The sequence below is a fragment of the Pangasianodon hypophthalmus genome, chromosome 24 (genome assembly GCF_027358585.1).
Source record: "Pangasianodon hypophthalmus isolate fPanHyp1 chromosome 24, fPanHyp1.pri, whole genome shotgun sequence".
NCBI classification, from domain to species: domain Eukaryota; kingdom Metazoa; phylum Chordata; class Actinopteri; order Siluriformes; family Pangasiidae; genus Pangasianodon; species Pangasianodon hypophthalmus.
The window spans coordinates 15,023,319-15,044,556 of NC_069733.1; the positions used below are offsets into that span (position 1 = coordinate 15,023,319).

Here is a 21,238-nt window from a genome sequence, read left to right on the forward strand (position 1 = left end):
CTGACTGTGTGGGATTCTCCAGTGCAAAAAAAAAAAAAATCACCCTGAAATATTGAAACCTCAGATATGCTGTCAATTCATACACCTTATAATAGAAGAAATAATTCAGACATTTATATACACATAGAAAAGACTATTGGCATTAAACTGCATCACTATTTTTTTAAAGTATGATTAAGTGCATCATGTGCTTTCCGTGGAATCCCATTAGATGGCAGCATTGACAGAAACATTGGGATTGCAAACCAAACCACAGATTAAAGTCTGATCCACACTAACAAGATAAAGCTGCATCTTCATCTGAAGATCATCTGTTGGAGTTCTATGTGGTGTTTTTAAGGTTTCCCCCAGAGGGACAAATCAGAAACCATATATTGTGCAACATGGAGAATTAGAAATTACAGAGATTATAAATATCTGGAAAATGAAAAAATAAATTAAATGGGTTAAATATTAACTCCTTGGAAAGTAAGGCTTTAAAGCTATTAAGATGAGATAGAATATTTAAGTAGGTCGTTTCTCAGCTGACAGGTTTCCTCAAGAGTTCTTTGGATATTTAGGTTCCTGGCTTCCTAAAAGAGTTATACTTTCTGAAAGGGAAACTATGTGGTAGGGTGTGATTGTTTAGACCCTCAGTGAAGTCAGAACAGAAACAAATTCTCAACTATATATATACACCATGTGTATGCGTGTATATAACGTTTATTATATTATAACTAAAAGAAAATGCCAAGAAGCAGAGCACAAAAACTGGATGCATGTAGGTGGCAGATCAGAGACCCAATACACAACAATAAATTATAAATCACCTACAGAAAGAATGGAAAAAATGCAAAAGAAAGAAAAGACAAACGTAGTAGAGAAGATAGAAGTCTTAAAGACGTGTTTGAAAGGAAACAGGCTATTGTTTAAATTTATAGGTCACAGCTGAATAGTGCACAGTGGCACTGTGAGTAGTATTGTTTGATTGTGAGCTCAGGTTACTGTCTGAGGGTTTGTTCTCTCTGTGTCCTTGTGGGTTTCCTCTGGGTTATCCGGTTATTTCCCACCTAGATCAGAAACTAAATAGCCCTAGGTGTGAATGAGTGTGTGTGTGTGCATGGGGCCTTGTGGTAGATTGGCGTCCCATCCAGGGTTTATTCCTGCCACACGCCCAAAGTTCCTGGGATAGGCTGATGAATTCTGTGAGTGAGTGATAGTCAACGTTTAAGTGCAGGTCTGCTGTGTGTAATGATATCGACTAGCTAATGCCCAGTCAGGAGCAAGAGTCAGCGCTGATACTATTACAGTCTGTGTAGTAATCACTCCGAGAAGCCTATAGCGCCACACTGTTTATCCTCATCTATCTTTTACAGGTCATTAGCTCCATTAGTTACACAAACACATGGAGATTTTGTTAATGGTTTCCAATATTAATCTCTCGATTCATATTACTTCAATGTCTTTTTCTAAATCTAGATAAAAAGGAGGAAAAAAAGACTTCAGAATGTTCATATGGAATAAAATGCTTATAGTTTTAATTCACTCAATGCCATAAAAATATCATACATTTTTTACAATAGATGTAAGAAAAATATACATTATATATAATTTTAAAAGATAATATACATTATATATATATATATATATATATATAATTTTAAAAGATATAATCACTGTCACATGCTCAGTCTGACACTAAAAACTTCATATGCAACACTATTGCAAATTTCACAGTTCAGACATTTTTGAAACGTCTGCTTTTGGTTAAAACAATGTAAAATATGTTCCAGTTATCTCTAAGATTTGAGAAAGCAGCCCACATTTTGAAGATTTTCGCACTTGTTCTTCAAATAAGACAAACACCTAAAACACTATAATAACAGTTATTGGAAGCATGTCCCCGGGCCTCACACAGTGTCACAGTGTAACGTGTATGGTTTGATGATCCAGTTGAAAAGCTGCTAAGAACTCGATTGTTCCAGTGATCTGAAAAACAATCTCACAGCTGCTTGACGCCTGACTGGGTAATTAATTTATCCCGTGAGGACTGGAAGAAAAGCTTATTAGTGAAGTCAGGTGTTGTCTGTTAGAAATCCCGTTGAGATGTGCAGCACCTGAGGACCGGGTTAAGTGGCCCTTAATGTTTAAAAGTCATTAAAAGCACAGAGCAGGATTCCCTGCTGCTGATAGTAACTAAGCAGCACCGGGTCTCTGAGTGTGTTAAGCTCATGCAGGCGATCAGACGACTGAGAGAAGTCATCTGGTCCTTCACCACACCCGCCCTGCAGAGGAAAACTCGGGTATCCAGGGTGTACCATCAGCTCTGCTGTGATTGGCTGATACGATTCAGATGCACAAAGGCCATCAGCCTGGGCGGCTATAGATGTCCGTGCCTCCAGAGCAAAGTTCAGGACTCTTTTGAGGTTGGAAAAGGACATGTTCTGCCCCATCGTGCTGAGGCCCAAGTATACATCTGGCCATCTGTAGAAACACAAAATCATGATTAAGAGACTGAGAGAGGTGACAGTCTGCACTAAAAATTACACAGATCCAGCTACATAAAATTTGTTTATAAACATCTGGATATGTGACTAACATGACTAAAGTTACATTTTAATGCTTAACCATTACGGATTAGTTTATGGCTATAAACAACTATCAATTAAAGTGGTTATGTTTTGTTTCATAGTGGCAGTTCAAGTTACCGCTTTTCACTAGTGGCACACACTCTGAACAGATGAGTCACGTCTGACATGGGGAGAATAATCGCATACTTCTGTCTATTTGTCTTTAAACATTGTGTTTTTATTATTGACTTTTCTTCAAAGAAGCCATGCTGTCAGTTCACTAATCAGACCATAAAGGGTAAAATAAAATCGGTGAAAACTCACCCTTTTTGAACTAACATATCTAGCCCTGTAGCTAGTCTCTGGTCTGATGAGCTGCCTTCAGCTAAATTTAAATAAATGCATATGATTGACTAAATCGCAAAGGAGGATCTGCTATAAAAGTGGGCTGTGATAGTGTATGTGTTTCGAAAACTGGAGTTGCTGAAGTATGGCTGGACCACAGTCTGCAAATAGACACAACCCCCTCGTCTACAGGATTGTAGTGTTTTAGACCTTTCTGAACAGAGCATGAAGATTGTAGTTTTAAAATGTGTGTTAATTTAATCACATGGCATGAACTTTAGATTTCACTAATAATTGAGTTTCAGGCAAACAGGTTTGTTCTTTTCTCACTACAGCTAGGGAAACATATCAAGCCTTGTCTGTGGTCACACATACGCTACTACAGATGCACTAGAACAACATTAGGTTGAAAATCACAGGGGTATTTCTTTAATTCTCCTGTAGTATTTATCTAATATGTGTTCTGCATTGTTATCCTGTGTAGATTTAAGTGTTTTCTCACATTGCTGCTATTCTGGAGGATATTAAATAAGTCATTTAAATGACTTAATTTCTAAATATGTATGTTTTTAAGCTATCTGAAGGCAAAACCAACTTCTATTCACTGGCTCCTTTAGCAAAGCATATGGCAGCTGAAATGCAGTTTTTACTGCCTGGGTGTGTTTTTACTGCCTCTGCCTTCTGAGACAGCATGATTCACACTGAAGTCCAATGTTTGAAAGATACATTTGCATGAACAGAATTGTTCATATACACACTTGAGTACCTTATTTATGTCTGGAGAATTTAACAATAAATATCCCCTAGAGGGCTGGCCTGTAAACATCCCTTGCTGGAAACTTTGCATGATGACCCGAAATCAAATTAAAAATACATGCTATACTGCTATTTTGTGGTCAGTGCAGTCGTATCTTAAATGTTTACACCAGCCTACTGTTAATCTTTCCACCCCTACAGTTCACACTCCATTCACACATTATTCATGTAATTGTAGCTTCCCATAATTACACACAGCACTCATGCATAGTGCTAGAACACTGTTTTACCTAATTACAAGTACTGTACATTTCCAGCTTTTTGATCCTTGATTAAAGCTCATGCCTTCTTTTTGGCCTCACACACCTGATACCATGGCGATGGAAGACTTCCACAGACTGGAGTGCATCTTTCTCAACCTGCAGGTAGAATTCTCTGAGGTTTGGAGGTAGGAAATGACAAGAGTGCAAACCAGGCTCCACTGGGACACGTGTGTAAGGGATGCCAAAATCAGAGAGAACCCGCGCAAACACTTCTCGCACCTCTGCAAACACACACGCACACAAACACCACACCTGCTGAGTTACATCCCAAACTGTATGCGACAGAAGTTATTCAGACGAACCATGAACCGCTGTTACCTGGCAGCACGTGCACATGTTGATGGCCATCCATGTGATTGGGCAGGTGACCAGTGAGCTCGCAAAAATGCTTCACCTGGGCCCTAAGCTCCACCTCCACCTGTCAATCAGAGAAAAGCAAGCTTTCATGGGATTGAAAATATAACACTATGTTTATAAATGTTATAAATGTTTATCAGCAGTTATAATGGTGGCCTAGACAACAGATTTGGACTTCTGAAAATCTGTAATGTCATGTGAGCTTTGATATTATAAGTAAATGTGTATAATTAACTCAGAAATATGTTTCCTTTGTACACTGTTCAACATTGAGATGGAAATAGCTATTAAAGAAGGCCCCAGGCAATGGCAATGAAACAATATTGATTTAAACTTTAAGTTGAGTCAGCAACATTTATTTAAGGTCAACACCTATGTAAATCCTGCTTCAGATCATTTGCTTTTGGCGTAACACTCAGTAGCAACTCAATTAGAGCTGAACAGGAAACAAAGGCAATTTTGCCTATGTGCTCTATGTCAAAGATCTTTTGTTTGCTATTCAGATGGAGAACTTTGTTTACCAAGTGCATCGTATTCGACCTTTCTACTGTACAGTGTTCAAAGTTACAAAGCCTGGATTAATGTCATTTTATACCACAGCGCTGATGAATTCTTGAGTCTGTCGGCACGTGTTGATTCATTTTCTATAACAGCAGCTCTGACAACAGTTCTGGCTGTATATTTTTGTTTCTATAGTAACAACTTACACAAGTTGAGCAACATGTAAAAATATGTATGCAATATGTTAAAAAAAGGCTGAAGTAAGTATATCCACTGTCTAAATGATAAGTCTTAACATCTCACCAATCACCTCCTGTAAAAAGTAATAACACACACAACTTGCTATAACCTTTACTCTATAATCTGTTTGTAAGACAGTAACTGACAAAGCGAGATTTACGCTTGTCTGTGAGTATACATACATCCATCATGCTCATTTTTCCACTCCGCAGAACTTCACGGAAACCCATCTTCCCATGAAAGAAGCCATCTTTATTAAGGAGCGTGGACCTTCTCAGCTCCTGGCACACCGGAGCACCTTCAGACAGGTTTGCATGGAGTCCAATGGGAATGCAATGTCTAAATGGGGAGATTAAAGGAAAAATAGGACACACCAGGTTAAAAAAATATATATTTAACCTGCCATATCTGTGTCTTATGTGTGATTACCACAGCGAATTTCCTTGCACTGAGAAAAGACCACAAAACTCACTTTTAATGAATAGGTACTTATTAGTAAGGGCAACATCCTAAGAACTGAATTATTTAAAAACAAGCTTGTGATGATATCACTGGTGACAATACTGATGACTATGACACCCTCACAGCAGTACATTTTTGAGCAGACCAATCACTGATCAACATCAGAATCAGAATCACCAAATATACAAGTACACAGGAATTTAACATGGCAGATCAGCACAAAAATATATATATATATATAAATATATATATATATAATATTTTTATATACAAACATATGTTTTAATATTGTTAAACAACTTATCGGCATTGTTTCCCAACAACCACTGAATCACAGGTCACCATTGTTCTCAACCACCAATCACTCATCACCATCGTTTGTCCCACCCACCCACTTCTTTGTTTTTCTTTGTAAACTCTACTCTTTGTATTTACAAGCAAAAAATGTGAGTTATTTCCTGACTACTCACTAACACTGCTTCTTTTTGTTTGCATTCTTCCCAGTATTTTATAAATAACCAAAGACAACTTCTTTCTACAAGAAATAATTGATTATAATTTATATAATGGGTTTATTATTATTATTATTCTGATAAATCTATTCTTGAGTGTCTTGGGGGGGGGGGGGGGGGGGGCATTCTGCCTTCTTCATGTAACATGTTTTGCTATGCAAATAATTGTTATGGTTTGATGAATATGCAATTGAGTAGGCTATATGATGTCACCTGGCGACTTTTTGACCGTGCTAGCTATTTTCCCCTGAAGAGCTGGCTACATTGCCGACCCATTTAAGACACTGACTCAAGCATACACTCTGTACACTTTCGGTAATGGCTTTAAATGAACTGTTTGGTGATCTGTACCTCTTGGCTAGCTGGGCCGCATGTTCCGCAGAAGCTCCGTTCACCAGCACAGACGCGTTGGAGATGCCACCGGCCAGGAAAGCCTCGGCGACGCCCCGGTTCCTCCGCGCGCAGTACCCAAAATCATCCCCGGTCACCACCAGCTTGACTCTGGGCTGAGGCATGTTCAATACCTGGCTCTGACGGCACATACATCAAGTGCTGTTTCTCACCCATCAACTTATGACCATGTTCTAGGGTGACTAATTTCCTTTAAGCGGATACAAAGGTTGAATTAATTTCCTCAAACACCGGGTCATGACTATAGCAAGCTGAACAGGAGCGGTAAATGTCGCCAGTTTAGCAACACTGCCCGGCTTAGCCTACATTTTCACGTGGCTCTCTGCCTGTGAGTCAGGATGAGGCGGAACCGCAGCAGTCAACCCTGATGCCGATGCATTTATAGTAGCCTGTAACCTCCAACCTCCTGAATAATTCATTTCTATGCTGCTAGTGAAATGACAGTGTGTTCGGCTTTGGATTACACTAGGATATCATCTTCCAGTGAACTATTCTTCCAGGAAATAGAGCACCCAATCCCTAATGGCAGTGAACAACTAATTAACACGCCTGTTACATTGAACGCACCCCTGGATGCCTTACCCAGGCTTCACTCATTTACATTTCGTTACAAAGACACATTATTGCTTTGGATCTATTAATACATGTTTATTCCAAGACCCATTCAAACCAGTTTAGCTCGATGCCAATCCATAGACTCTTAATATACTCTACAGTGTTTATAAAATGAACAGATGAAATATTTACTTACCCATTTTTACCCATTACAAGGTCTGTGCCATTTATGCCGGTTCTCTCTGATAACTAGCTGCTGTGTCTCCTACTCCAACTGAACCAGCAGTCATAAAATATTTGGGTTTGATCCCAAATCCATCTCTATTTGCACCCTTATGTAGTGCATTACATAGCTAGTCTTTATTACGTCACGCCCTATGTAGTGCACTAATATAGAGAGTACAGAGGTATTTGGAAATTAGCCTTAGACTTAAATAAGCTGCTTCCTTTTCCGGGGGGTTTTGGTTCCCTCTACTGAACATGTCTGGCAATGCTTAATGACTTTCTTTTTTCTTTCTTTTTCTTTTTTTTTAATCATATCTATTTAAACTTTTTCCATTCCTCCTATCATGTAGGCAATCTGCTGCCCAGTGGCGTTGCACTGAAATGCGTAAATTAAAAAAAAATTATAAAATATAATCAAATTTGCAGCTACAGTTGAGATGTTACACTTAAAACTGATGGACCATATAGTCAATTCCAGCAAAATCCTCAATCACATAAAACCCACACAGCTTTTTACTTTTTTCTCTCTTTTATTTATATGTCTTTATATTTGTAAATTATTTATACTTATTAATATTAAAATGATAATATTTTAATATTATATAAATTATATATCATATAATTTATAAATCACATTGAACTGTCTTGTGTATGAAAAATATTATAATAATATATATTATCATATTATAATATATTTGTCTTGCCTTGTTTATAAAAGTCTGGACGCATTCAGATGAACCCTCAGCTCCACACATTCAGCCCTGTAGTTTTTGCTGTCATGGGATTTTTGGGATTTTGCCATCATGCTCAAATGTTTGAGCTATGAGGGCTTCTTTTTCCACAATCTTGCCTTATTTAGGGAGTGTGACACTCATTTCTTATGCTGTAAATCAAGTCTGTTATTATCTCGCAGTGTTTTGCCAGCAACAAAATAAATATTATAATAATGTCATATCAGAGACATGTCATGCATTTATCCACTGATAGTTATATTTAATGTGGAACTTCTACAAGACATGTAACTGTAGTTCCTGTTATCACAAAATGTGGTGGTATATGCAATAAAAGAACATGGACAAGAACTAATGCACATTTTCTCTATTACACAACAACTGATCAGCAATTAAATGTAATGAAATCCAATAAACGTGTCTTAGATGTACTATAATTGCTCTAATATATCGGAAGCATATAAAAGATACGGTGCCATTTTATTAGTTAATTGCCAGCACTAACTGAGCTGATGGATCCAAATGAGTGATAAGAAAGATCCACAAGACTTAGTGACCTAGGATAAGATGTGACCAAGACTTCCGATCATCAGAAAGTCCAAAATGGGGTCAACTTTGATAGATATTAAAAAAGGAAAACTGTAGAACCAAACGCCATGTTAAATCACAACAATCAGAGATGACAGCAACTTCCCTTTATTACCTACAGTATTCACACATTACTTTTTCCTTCACAGAGTTAATCACAACTGAGATACACTGAGTGAAATTAAGATCTTCAACATTACTTGAAAGCAGACTGTAGAATTAAAGGCCCACTCAGTCACTCAGCTACTATGCTATGTAGGCAATACCTAACACGGCTGATAGAGCCAGTCTGGACAGTATTTGTGGGCATACTTAAGTAGACTACTCCCAAAAAACAGGTCCAGTTTGGTTCTGTCACACACTAACATACCTGAACTTTAGTAAAGAAAAAAAAGAAAACTAATTCAGTTGCACGTCCAGCAGAAAACAACTTTGTCTTAAGTGCATTGCGCTTCGTGAAGTCTTTCCATCCTGAAAAGCTTCACCAGCGTTCACTCTTTTTGCTGATACTGGTCCAGCTTAGTCTATTCACAGTCAAATAATAGTCAAGTAATAAGGAAGCTGGAAAATAACATACCAGCTGTCAAAGATGGTCTACGGGTTTGTCCGGCTCAGCCTGTTCTGCAGCTGGTAGCCAGTCATACCAAGCTTCATTTTTCAGCACTGTTCTGCATTTTTACGTGTTGGTTGTCTATGAAGCTCATTTATCAATATAGTTTTATTTCACTTACTTAGCCAATTTAATAAGTACAGTTGCTGCACCTCTCAGGAAGTCTTATGCCCTCACTGTAGCGGCCTGGTACCTAATGGTTATTTAATAAATGTAACAACAATAAACAGTCATCTTGTATATTGGTCATCAGAATTCTTAAGTGCATATTTAAATGCCCATTCAAGGCACCATGATCTCATAGTAATTCACATTTATACAGTATTTACTCACAGTAAGTAGGTTAACCTGCTAAACCTGCTATTTAAAGGAACCACACCCAAAATTACTTAATAATCAATATCTGATCTTCAATGGTGCAAAAGATTTATTTTATAATTCAAATCTGAGTTGATTTTTGTTTAAACTTCATCAATTTGGTTAACAGTGTCCTATAATACCTACAATGCTGTTCGACTACCTGCTGATAGCGGGGCAGTGGGACTTAGCCTGTGCGTCATCTCTACTTAAAGAGAGCGATGCAGCAGCGCTTTAGTCCTTTACTCTTTCCAGCACTCTCACCTCCTCATCTGTACACTCTGCCCAAATAGATCAGATTGCAAAGCTTCAACTTTCACGCTAATGCCACCATCAAACTCATGATTCTCGTCATCTCATCGATCGCTAACTAGCGGAGCCGAGTTTACTATTCCTGTGCTTGGTTTCTCATTGATATTATGGTGAAAGTGGCTGGGATATGGTCAAGAAAAAATAAGCTCTTGTGATTTGTATCCCTTTAGCCCTTATGTTTGAGACTGCTGATTGTTTTTCTCCTATTAAACACCATTGTAACTGAGCTAGCAGTGAAGCCAGCACAGAAAACAACCACTAACTTGTTTAGTATGAGAATAACCAAAATACAGCAACAAGCAACAAATTACTAGGATAATCACAAAGCACATCACAAATATTTCAGTATAAACATATTTAATCTGTAGGGTCTAGTTTTCCTTTAAGTTATGACAGACTTTCAGTAGTAAACTAGCCATCATGCAAATCTACGTAGCGTTTTGATTCAACGTAGCTACGGCTACGTGATGCGTCATTACGTCCTCGACCAATCGCTGATTACCGGGTGTTCACACTACTTCCTGGTTTTCGGACTTGTCACGCTGTGATTGGTCAGCAGCAGCTCCGGTGTTTTGAATGGAGCTTTTCGACCTCGCGGTGTAATGTAGGTATCCTACTACTACATCTGCGCAATGGATCCGTTGAAGGCTTTACGCGTCTATTTAGATTTCTTTTTCTTGTTTTTCATCTTCGCGAAATGTCAGGGTCGAGACTCAGACTCTGATTATGTTACATGTGGCTCTTTAGTGAAACTACTGAACACAAGGCACAACGTTAGACTCCATTCGCATGATGTGAAATACGGCTCAGGTAAACTGGCTACAGGAAATTCATTTCATATCCTACAGATACAGCTGTACCCGAGATAAACACGTGGAACAGGAATTATTATTATTAATATAGGTTTACACTCATAAATTGTTACTTCTTGCTCATGTTATAACCCAGCCGGTTAGCTTATTAGCCATGATGCTAATACCACCAAACAATAATAATCCTGTATTATGCTAGTCTGTTTTCCTTCTGAGTGCACTGCAGATTTAATTCACAGTTAACTGATTGCTAATGCTAAAAAAATAAAACACTACAGGCTTCATACAACATACAGAGCAAGCTTAGGAAGGGTTTAGATAAATTGTCACCTTGCATATTGATCATTCTTGTTGCTTAGCAGCTCATTTTTCAGACTTCCGGTTTTGTTCCGTTTTTCACTTCTTGGCCATTTTACTACCAAAACTAACCAACCTGCTATTTGGTACATAAAAGATGTCCTGAGAATGATGTTAGACTAAAATGTAATATAACAATTCCTTATAAAGCATTTATGAAACCATGATCATTGATTCATTCATCCATCCATCCATCTTAAGTAAGTGCTTTATCCTGGTCAGGGTTGCAGTGGATCTGGAGTCTATCCCAGGAACACAAGGAGTGAGGTGAGAGTACATCCTGAGTGGGATGCCAGGCATCGTGTACACACACAGACACACACACACAGTCACACATCATAGGGCTGAGTTTAGCATAGCTAATCCACCTACTGGCCTGTGGAGGTGAGAGGAAGCTGAAGGAAAGAAGAACAGGAAGAACACGCAAAACTCTACACAGACAGTAACCCGAGCTCAGGATCTAACTCAAGATCTTGGAGTTGTGAAGCAGCAACGCTACCTGCTGTACCACTGTACCGTCCTGAGACTGCTATAACATCCTAATATGTATTATGGCTTATGCATTTGACTTTTATTTTGTAATATACCCCCCCCAGGTAGTGGGCAGCAGTCGGTAACAGGAGTGGATACAGCGGATGATGCAAACAGTTACTGGCGTATCCGTGGTAAACCAAATGAGATATGCCAGCGTGGAGCGCCCATTAAATGTGGTCAGGCTGTCCGTTTTACTCATATGAAGACAGGACGCAACCTCCACAGCCACCATTTCAGCTCTCCTCTATCGAACAACCAGGTAACTTGCTCATTTGGTTAAAATTTCACGACCTCATCATATTTTCACCTATATCCACCCACTGCGTATCGTTTCTTCCCCCAAAGCATGCAAGACCTGAACTAGAGCAGTGTGGTTTTAATTCCTCCTCGCTATTTATAGGTACTAGCAAATAATACCTACAAAAACAAATGTCTTCAAACAGGAAATAAAGAAATAAATGTTTACACCCACTCAAAAGCTTGTTTATAATATCAAATGATGCGTAGACCAGTAATACGCTTCATGTTTCTATGAGTTGAGTGGTCTGTATACAGATAACTCAGGTTTATTTATTATTTGTGATGAACTTCTACACACGGATGCTAAATCTATTTTAAAATGTTGTCAAATCAAGTGTTTTTGGCATCTTTTTTTGGATTTAGCTCAGGGTGACATGCTTCAGCATAAAAAATGAACTGGGGAAAAAACGAAACACCCACACACACACATGCACAGATGCACACATGCTCAGCTCACTGTTCGAGAGATGTTTCCCCCTTACTAGTAGGAGATAACCAGGAAAGAGCAAAGATATCATTAGAAAATATTTTAACTGAGAGTAGATTCGTGTATTAGATATTCATTATGTGACATTGTTCCCTGTGTAACTTACTTCTCCGCTCTCAGGGCATTCCAACAGACTGATACTGTGCTTCATTTCATTAAAGTGTCGTGCAGTGGAAGAAGATGGTCTTGTCCTTATATGAGGATAGCGTTTTTTTTTGTTTTTTTTTTAATGTAAAATTTTAGATTTCTGCTTTCCTTTTAGGAGGATGTAGTCTTATGAAAAACTGCAGGGCTGCATTTCTCTGCAAGTCGCTCTCATTTTGAACTCATTTTGAACTCATTTGAAGTTCATGCAACTTTCCATATGTTAAATAATTGTGTATCTTAAAATATCTTTTTATGCCCCCACCCCCTTTCCCAGATAAACATGGTAAACCTGCTATGTTATATGTGCTGCATTTGCATATTGGCATATGATTGGCTGTTATATATTTTGATGCAATAATGTCTGTCACGTGTTCAGTACTAACCTCAATAAGAAGTTCATTTTCTTTTTTGTTTTTTCTGCAGCAAAGACATGCTTGTGACAATTTTACCATTTGAACGCTCAGCACACTGGACACACGCACACCACTAATCATCTGGAGAGGATTTAATCTTTTTAATTTTTCACAGTGTTTAGGCAGACTAGCAGTATTTTTTATTCTCTGAAAAGTTTCTTATGGAGGATTGTGTAAATCCAGGTCAGATTTAATTTTATTATTTATCGCAGATTCCAGTATTCCCACAAACTTTAGAGAAACAGGGGTGTACTGTGGGCCTTTGTTGAGAGGCATAATATCTGTTAAGCAGAAACCTAAATAAGTATTTGCGGAATATCTAGCTTCTAGTCATCCAGGATGGATTATACAAATCCTGTCATTTTGGCCTGTTCAAAATGCAGGAGTAAAATAACCCACACATCTTGTTCCATCTTTATATTTGACTAAAAATATCTGTGGATCCTTTTCACTGACTTTCTTTGAATGCTTTCCTGACCTTCACGGTAATATTTATGCTCTTTGGTTGCAAAAAAACAAAAAAAGTGGTGTTTTTGAATGCAGGAGGTGAGTGCGTTTGGAGAGAACGGTGAAGGTGATGATTTAGATGTGTGGACGGTCCAGTGCAGCGGGACCTACTGGGAGCGCGAAGACGCCGTCCGGTTCAAACATCTCGGCACCAGCGCCTTCCTCAGCGTGACTGGAGAGCAGTACGGCCATCCGATCAGGGGTCAGCGTGAGGTCCACGGAATGCAGTCGCCCAATCCAAACAACTACTGGAAAGTGATGGAGGGGGTTTTTATTCTTCCCAGTACTGAACCCTTACATCATGATGAGCTCTGATGACTCAAAAAGCACTGTACTCTCAGCCAATAAAGACTGTACCACCATTTCCACTTAGTGTTTTAGTTTCATTTGTACATGTCCTGTCTGATCTGAGCTGAGTTTATTTTTATTTCCAGTTTATTTTCTACCCTTCATGTCTGTTTTGTAATTAAAAATCACAATTCAGTAAATGTATAGAATAAAAAATATACTTTGAATCAATTTTCTTGTTGGTAAGGAATGACATTACTATTTTATTTCTTTGTGTATATATAGGAAAAAAACGACTACTAGCTGTGTGTTTGAGGTTTTACAGTGGTTATATTTTATTTATCAGTAGAACTGTCTGATTGGCTGCTTGAAGAGTGGAATTATACTATAAAAATAAATTCATTTTTACAAACTTGAAATCAGGTCTTGGCCATTATCAGAATATTAGAGGACAGTATCTGTGCTAAATAAATGTTACTTACATTTGGTCAATCTAATAGCTTTTGCTTTGTGCTTGTAGGTACAGCTGTATTTTATACCACTTCAAATAATATTAGTGTGGACATCCATCACTATATGTGGTATACAATTCTCCTGACAAACAAGAAACAACCTTCTAATATGGTATAAATAAAACAATATTTGTTTAGTATTAAATATGTTAAAGTGACACCCATGAGCAAATCCATGTTACCATTCTAAGGGGTAATGAGAAAATGATTTAAAAAAAAAACTAAATTATAATATAAAGAATACAAATTATTATACTAATTTAATATTAAATATATAACTTATTAAAGTTGTATCCTTCGGTGTTGCTGTATTATCCCTGCCATTCTGTGGACTAATACAAAAATTATATATGTGTAATCAGTTATGATGATAAAACTTAATCTAAACTCAATCATTAGGTGATCAAAATAAACTTAAAAGTGCATGCTGATATATTTGGATATAGATATTGTATCAAAGCCATATTCTTCTTCTTCTTCCACTATTTCTTATTCTTCTTATTCTTACACAATTGCTGTTATATTTAAATTATAAATACATGTAGTCTTGTGGACCTACAATTTATTTGTGCAAATCTTTTAAAACTAATATTGTAATTAAATATAATAGGATTAAACTAAGCTGAGTTTCCCAAAAGTATCACAGAACAAAGATCATAGAGCATCACATTCAGCACTCTATCAGTTAAGATGACTTTAACTTTATGATGCTTTCGGGAAACTGAGTCCTGGTGATCATGATATCTAAATGACAGGTTATTAATATAGCTGGAAAACTGCAGACAGGTGACAGGGGGGGGGGGGGGGGGGGGGGGGTGGGGAACAGTACAAAGCATGTTAATAAGCCATTAGAATAGCTTCTTTAGATTTTACACGTCTCTGGAACAGTACTAGAGTAGAGATCAACACTGTTCTTCTAAAAGATATTTCCTCAACTAGTGTTGTGATGATGATGATAATGATGATGAACACTGTCTAACAGGTCGCTCCAGAATCTCTCCATAGGTGTTCAATTGTGTTGACATCTGGTGAGTGTGAGGATCACAGCATATGATTTACATCAATTTCATCCTCAATGTGCCCTGTGTACTGTGGATGGGGGCGGGGGCCATCCTGGAAGAGACCACGCCCATCACAGGATAAAGATGATCAGAGAGATAGGAGCTTTGTATTGATTTGGTCCTTCAATTCAGGACCAGTGAGTTCAAACCATCTCTAATAATAATAATAATAATAATAATAATAATAATAATAATAATAAACAATTCAATTCAGGACCAGTGAAGTCAAACCATCTCGATGATGATGATGATAATAATAATAATAATAATAATAATAATAATAATAATATTACTCTGTAAACATGAATAAATCAATTTCAAGACAAATATAACCTCATATGCAAAACCAATTATTTTATTTTTTTTATGCAGTCTTGAAACAGTTGGAACGGAATATTTTGTATTTTGCTCTTTATTTAATCCTATAAACGCCTAATTAAAAAAAAAATAAAGCGTAGTATAATAAACTATTAGTAATGTAATAGTAGTGTAATAAACCAAACTGTAAGGCGAGGCAATACAAAAAAAAAATGCAAATAACTTAACATTTAAAATCGTATCGCCGCAAATTCAAATGTTTAAAAGGTAAAAAGGATTTTGCCACATTTTCCCCCCAATAAATATCATTCTCTACATTTGAAGGATCTACCTTTTTTTCCCTGAATGACGACAGAAATCGGGTGCTTTCCAGCATCGTTAGAGACTGCTATGTGAGCAGAAGCCGCTGATGTGAGGAGATCATTTGTACCAGTAGGTGGCGCACTAACATAAAAAGAAGTGATCAAAGTACAGCCGTTTCTGCAATAACGAAATCCTCCATGTTGTGATTCACTATGACCCTTGTCATTGAAAGCATTAAGTTTAATACCTTGTGGGTCGAAAAGAAAAATATGGCGTCTTATAGCCCTATAAAAATTACCAAGTAATATAAAAACATGATTGAATTATGAGTTCTCTGTGAATTCGCTTCTATAGACTTCCTAAACAGAGCTTTTCATCATGGCGCCCGAAGAAACCTCAAAACACTGAGCTTTTATCAGAATTTTACTCTAATCTACTTATTAAAGCGAATAAAACGAATATCACACTTAATGTTAAAACAGCTTAGCATGTCACCAGTATGCTAATAGCGTACTATTTCTCCATACTAGCCAACACTGGATCATAGTATGGAGCGTTGGATATGAAAAAATAACAAGATGTTTATGTTTACACCAAATATTAACATGGACTAACTGATATTCATACTTTCTGTTTGAATATATATCTCAAATATTAACATTTCTCAGGAATTCCCTTGTGTTGTCCTCCATGTTGCCTCTGTTCAGCTGGTGATTGACACCCTTGCTAGCTTCACGTTTCTATTCCACATTACCTGAGGTTTAAACTATATTTATGAGCACGTTAGCATTATTTTTTCTGCTTTTTTTTGCTTATATTATTAAACTATAACCGGTGTAGGAGCTACATGTCCACATACTATGCAGTTTTACTGAAGTAATTAGGACAGACATCTAGCTAGTTCACTTACATGCCCACAGATAGCTTTTGCTAATCCATGAGTTAAAGCTAAACATTAGCTATCAACAGAAAGCAAAACTGGATAGAAAGGAAATAGTCTATCAAATGTGAATATAGTGAACTACAATAATTCAGATAACACTAAATGGAGCCACTCTGCATTTATTTATTCCTGCCATCATTCATTTGTTTCTTGAATTTCGTGCCCCACCGGTTATTAAGTAGGTATACAACAACATCCTAATAATGTTGTTCCTCTAGGTAGTCTTGTGTAGAAATTAAAACCGGATACTTATTATTTCCTATGACATCTGTCACTTCAAGCAAGTAAACAAAATCCTGGTTAACCTGGAAATTTATTAAACTTCACAATAGGTAATGTTAACGGCATTCATGAAGAACGTTCATCATGTCAAACAATAGGCTATAGGTGTAATAAAAATCACAATTAATAAATTATTTTCAGCTTTTATTTATATATCTGACTTTACAGCATAAAACACACAAAGAATAAGCACACAGAACATTCCTACATGCTTAATTATGGGTTAATTAGTGGTTGGGAGCTCTGTGTGCTGGCCAGCTACATCAGTAAAAACCACACACATTGCAGAGGAATAGATAGATAGGTATGTGTTTGTATGTGTGTGTTTTAGTCTAGTGGACTGATGCCCTTTCATTATTGCACTGCTAGCTGCATCTCCCACAGTAGTGCAACAGAGAAAGAGTGTCAGGCAACAGACGACTAACAGCCAGTGGATACAAGAGCTATTCCAGACATACACACACTCACACGTGCACACACAATACATACATACATACATACATATATGTATATATATATATATATATATATATATATATATATATATATATATATATATAGTTCTTGTCCTTTTTGTCAGAAATATATACACAAAAGAAATTAATATTTTGTTTCATTTAATGCTAACTGCTAACATAGGATCTGCCCAGCTTATTAATAAAGTCATACGTTACCTAATCCACATGACAAGAACTGTTATTTCTTATGTATTATTGTGTATCCATTCAAAGATGAGGTCAGAAATAGGTTTCAAACCACATAGATGGTATATGGTATATGACCCCCATATGTGCTTTATTTCATGCTTCTCTGAAAGATAAACTTCAATCCACAGTGTGTCTGGATTTGTCTAAATAAATACTTGTATAATCAAATCACTAGACTGTCCTGATTAAATGGTGGGAAAACATCAAATCAGTGTACCAACATGCCTCCAGGGTCATGTGTTTTCAAAACACACTTTCTGTAATGAGTTCAATGTGTTTGAAAGCGAAGCAAAAATGAACAGAACCTTGCATTTATTTTAATTGAATGTTTACTGTTTCAGCAATAATCTTTAGGGATCAATGAAGCATAATCATACTGTTATATACAAACAAACCCCAACAGACAATCTTTCTAAATTTATTTACAATGAATAAAGCCAGATCTAATTCCTGAATATTGATGTTTAATCTCAATAATTTGCACAAATGCAAAAATACATGTGATAGTCAAACAATAAATATTGTAGTTTTGTTTGGATTAAAAGCTAAGTAGTTGCAATTTTAATACTTTAAATAAAGGCAAAAAAGCTAGGATTCATTTCTCAGATTTTCTTACTGTAAATAAATCATGATATAATTCAGCTAGCTTGCATTTAATATATTGTTATATTGTTTTTTCTCCACTTATTTAAGGAAACTTAGGACCACATTTCTGTAAACCCATATCATTCTTAAAGAAATGCAAAATAGATTGAAATGAACTTTTCTTCATTTATGACTTGTAAGAATTTCTCAGCATAACATACATCGGTTATATCATATCAGATCATTACATCAGTCATACCATCACTGCATCGTCTTACATTTTTACCATACCACATAAAAACAGTTAAATGAGGAACACTTGCTATTGTAGATATGCCTTAAAGTCAAGACCCTATAAGCAATATTGCACTACTACAGTTACAGTCGAAAAAGCAGAGGCAATATTGATAGGGTCTCGCCTGCAAGGTGGACTTCATATTGTAAATGCATTACAGCATTTTAAAGTAAATATGGCTCAGCTTTTATAATTTCAAACGTGCAAGAAACAGAAAATATGACTTTTTTAAAGAAATTACTAGTGGGCCTTAAACCTGTACTTGTGACCACACCCCCTTTCCTGCCACCTACCCTCAAACCTACTGCAGCACAGACTCCATCCTGCCATATTTATTTTTTCCACCAACATCACCATACATTACAATACATTTATATCAAGCCTGTTTTGTATGAAAGATACAGTAAACATGTGGGTATTCTACTTCACCTTTATTTCTACACTCCTGCATCACTGGACTGCATGTTTCACAAACTTTACAGAATCATACATTTGTCATCATTTGTAAGGATGATTTTTCTGATTCAGCCTGTATAACATTTAATCATCCTATATATATATATATATATATATATATATATATATATATATATATATATATATATTAAAGCATGTGTCAAAATGAAATGCAGATGACAAACCATGGTGTTGGCCCCAGTCAGGAATTGCATCAGCGGAGAACAAACAACAAATCTATAACAAAAAAATGAAATCCTCCTAAACATACATAATCTCCTTTCCATTTATATGAAATGTACACCCTAAAAAAACACTTGGCAAAAAAAACCAAAAAACAATACAACATATATATATATATTTTTCTTATTGCCTATACAGAGATAAAGGCATGACAAATTTTTTGCTGAAACAGCCTTAAAATACAATGAGCCCAGATGACATCCACTCATTTCCTCATTTCCATGTAGCTTAAAATGCTGCAAAGCATTTGAGATCAGCAAGAACTCAATCCAATACGCCTATGTGCCTAGATCCTGATTCACCTTCTTGACACATAGCAACAACGCAGGCCAAATTACTAAAGCTCATATGCTTCACTCTCTCGTCGGTAAACTCTTAATTCCTCACATACCAGCTTTTGCCTGCGAGCAAATGACATGCTCCAACAGAATAGTTTTGGGTTTTTTCCCCCCTCTCTTGGGGGATTTCACGTTGAAGTGACATGCATGATCGTACATGTCCCATGCTAAGTATGGCTGACTTTTTTTTTTTTTTTTTTTTTTGGCTCAACGAGCCTTTCTTTCACAGTGAAGACATGTAGCTAATAAATGCGGGTGGAGATGGAGACGAGAGCTGTATACATGACTACACTATATGGAAAATCAATAGTGCATAATGGTAATAATGACATTAATAATATTGTTAAGAATAACAGTAATGACAATAGAATCATGTGAATCTTTTCATGCGACACTAGTTTTCTTTTAAATAACACTAGTTGGGCCCTAATGTGTTACCAAATTAGAAAGCTTGCTCTGGTCTGTGGGCCAGTTATTAAAACAAAAAAAAAAATTACAGTAGTCACAGGAAGAATGCTCATTTGCACTTACCACCAATGAAACCAATGCATTTGGCCTTCTATCAAAGTCGAGCCTGGATCATGAAGAGCAGGAAAAGGTGTCGCAAAGGCCCCGTGTTTCCTATGTGAGAGTGCTGCGCATGCGCGTTGAGCCACGCGGGAACATTTTTTTCCACGAATTTCCTTAATTCTAGGCGTTTTCGGCTTCATGTGACGTCAGGTAAAATGGTCAGAAAATCCGCCCTTTATCACCACCATTGTTACCAAGAAAGTAACCGCAATGTTGATTAATAAACACACAGTTTAAAGCATATATGGTGCATAAAGATTAAAAAAAAAAAAAAACTCAATGGCTAGGGAGAGATCAGAGTGTGACTGTAGCCTACACAGCCATTTAGAGAAAAACACAAGGAGCCTTAATTGATCATGTCATCATGGGTGATATTCCTACACATCACCGTTGTCTAGCTGGACGAATGGAGCAAGTGAGGTTGTTTATTTATATTTTGGTTTGTGTTTTTGTGATGTGCACGCGCTAACGTGCTGCCATGGGAGACCCCGAGACCACCGCGCGTGAGGAAGGAAGCGGAGGGGGGGAGGGGGAGGAGGGGGAGGGGATGAGGGGGGGGGGTCTGCTGTTGCCAGGATACATAAAAGAGAACCAATAGAGAACCAAATGTACTCTATAGGATAAGAATATAATCACAGCCATACTGTTCAAAATGTTCATTTCTCGTTAGCAGTGAAATAGTGAAACGCATGCTCAACCATCTCTCAGGGTTGTTTATTGGAAATGTTCAGATAACATGCTGTGTGAAGACGAAATTCAAAGTTGAAATAACAAATCGTGTTTTTGCCTCGCTGACGATATGGCTAAGCATGCACTTGATAGCTAAAAGAAGCCAACGTGCACATCCCTTATGCATGATGTTATGTGGGAAGTATGAAGTCTGTAATTTAAACCATCGTCGAGTACTTTAATTCTGACCAAAAAAATGTTAAAATTGTAGCCTACC

General features: G+C 37.0%; 2 protein-coding genes and 1 long non-coding RNA gene across 6 annotated transcripts; 1 reads left to right on the top strand and 2 right to left on the bottom strand.

Moving 5' to 3' along the window:
* Nucleotides 1-1,493: 1,493 nt before the first annotated feature.
* On the bottom strand, nucleotides 1,494-7,471 carry ydjc (YdjC chitooligosaccharide deacetylase homolog). Of its 4 annotated transcripts, none has more exons than XM_026931127.3 (6): nucleotides 7,208-7,468; nucleotides 6,397-6,646; nucleotides 5,254-5,410; nucleotides 4,292-4,391; nucleotides 4,017-4,194; nucleotides 1,494-2,463 (listed from the first exon to the last, which is right to left on the bottom strand). In XM_026931127.3, the coding sequence occupies exons 2-6, from the start codon at nucleotides 6,585-6,587 to the stop codon at nucleotides 2,127-2,129; spliced, it is 963 nt and encodes a 320-aa protein (XP_026786928.1). In that variant the 5' UTR covers nucleotides 6,588-6,646; nucleotides 7,208-7,468; the 3' UTR covers nucleotides 1,494-2,126. The 4 variants fall into 4 exon arrangements, with proteins under 4 accessions (XP_026786928.1, XP_026786929.1, XP_034154791.1 ...); XM_026931128.3 differs by having other exon boundaries at nucleotides 6,397-6,575; nucleotides 7,208-7,467; XM_034298900.2 differs by lacking the exon at nucleotides 6,397-6,646 and having other exon boundaries at nucleotides 7,208-7,471.
* Nucleotides 7,472-10,383: 2,912 nt separating this feature from the next.
* On the top strand, nucleotides 10,384-14,098 carry sdf2l1 (stromal cell-derived factor 2-like 1). Its single transcript, XM_026931089.3, has 3 exons — nucleotides 10,384-10,644; nucleotides 11,600-11,796; nucleotides 13,428-14,098. Exons 1-3 carry the CDS (start codon nucleotides 10,467-10,469, stop codon nucleotides 13,704-13,706), a joined length of 654 nt encoding a protein of 217 aa, XP_026786890.1. The 5' UTR covers nucleotides 10,384-10,466; the 3' UTR covers nucleotides 13,707-14,098.
* A 4,357-nt stretch (nucleotides 14,099-18,455) lies between these two features.
* Nucleotides 18,456-20,831, bottom strand: LOC128317319 (uncharacterized). Its single transcript, XR_008300842.1, has 2 exons — nucleotides 20,254-20,831; nucleotides 18,456-19,378 (listed from the first exon to the last, which is right to left on the bottom strand). It is a non-coding gene; the product is annotated as an uncharacterized LOC128317319 (long non-coding RNA).
* Nucleotides 20,832-21,238: the final 407 nt, after the last annotated feature.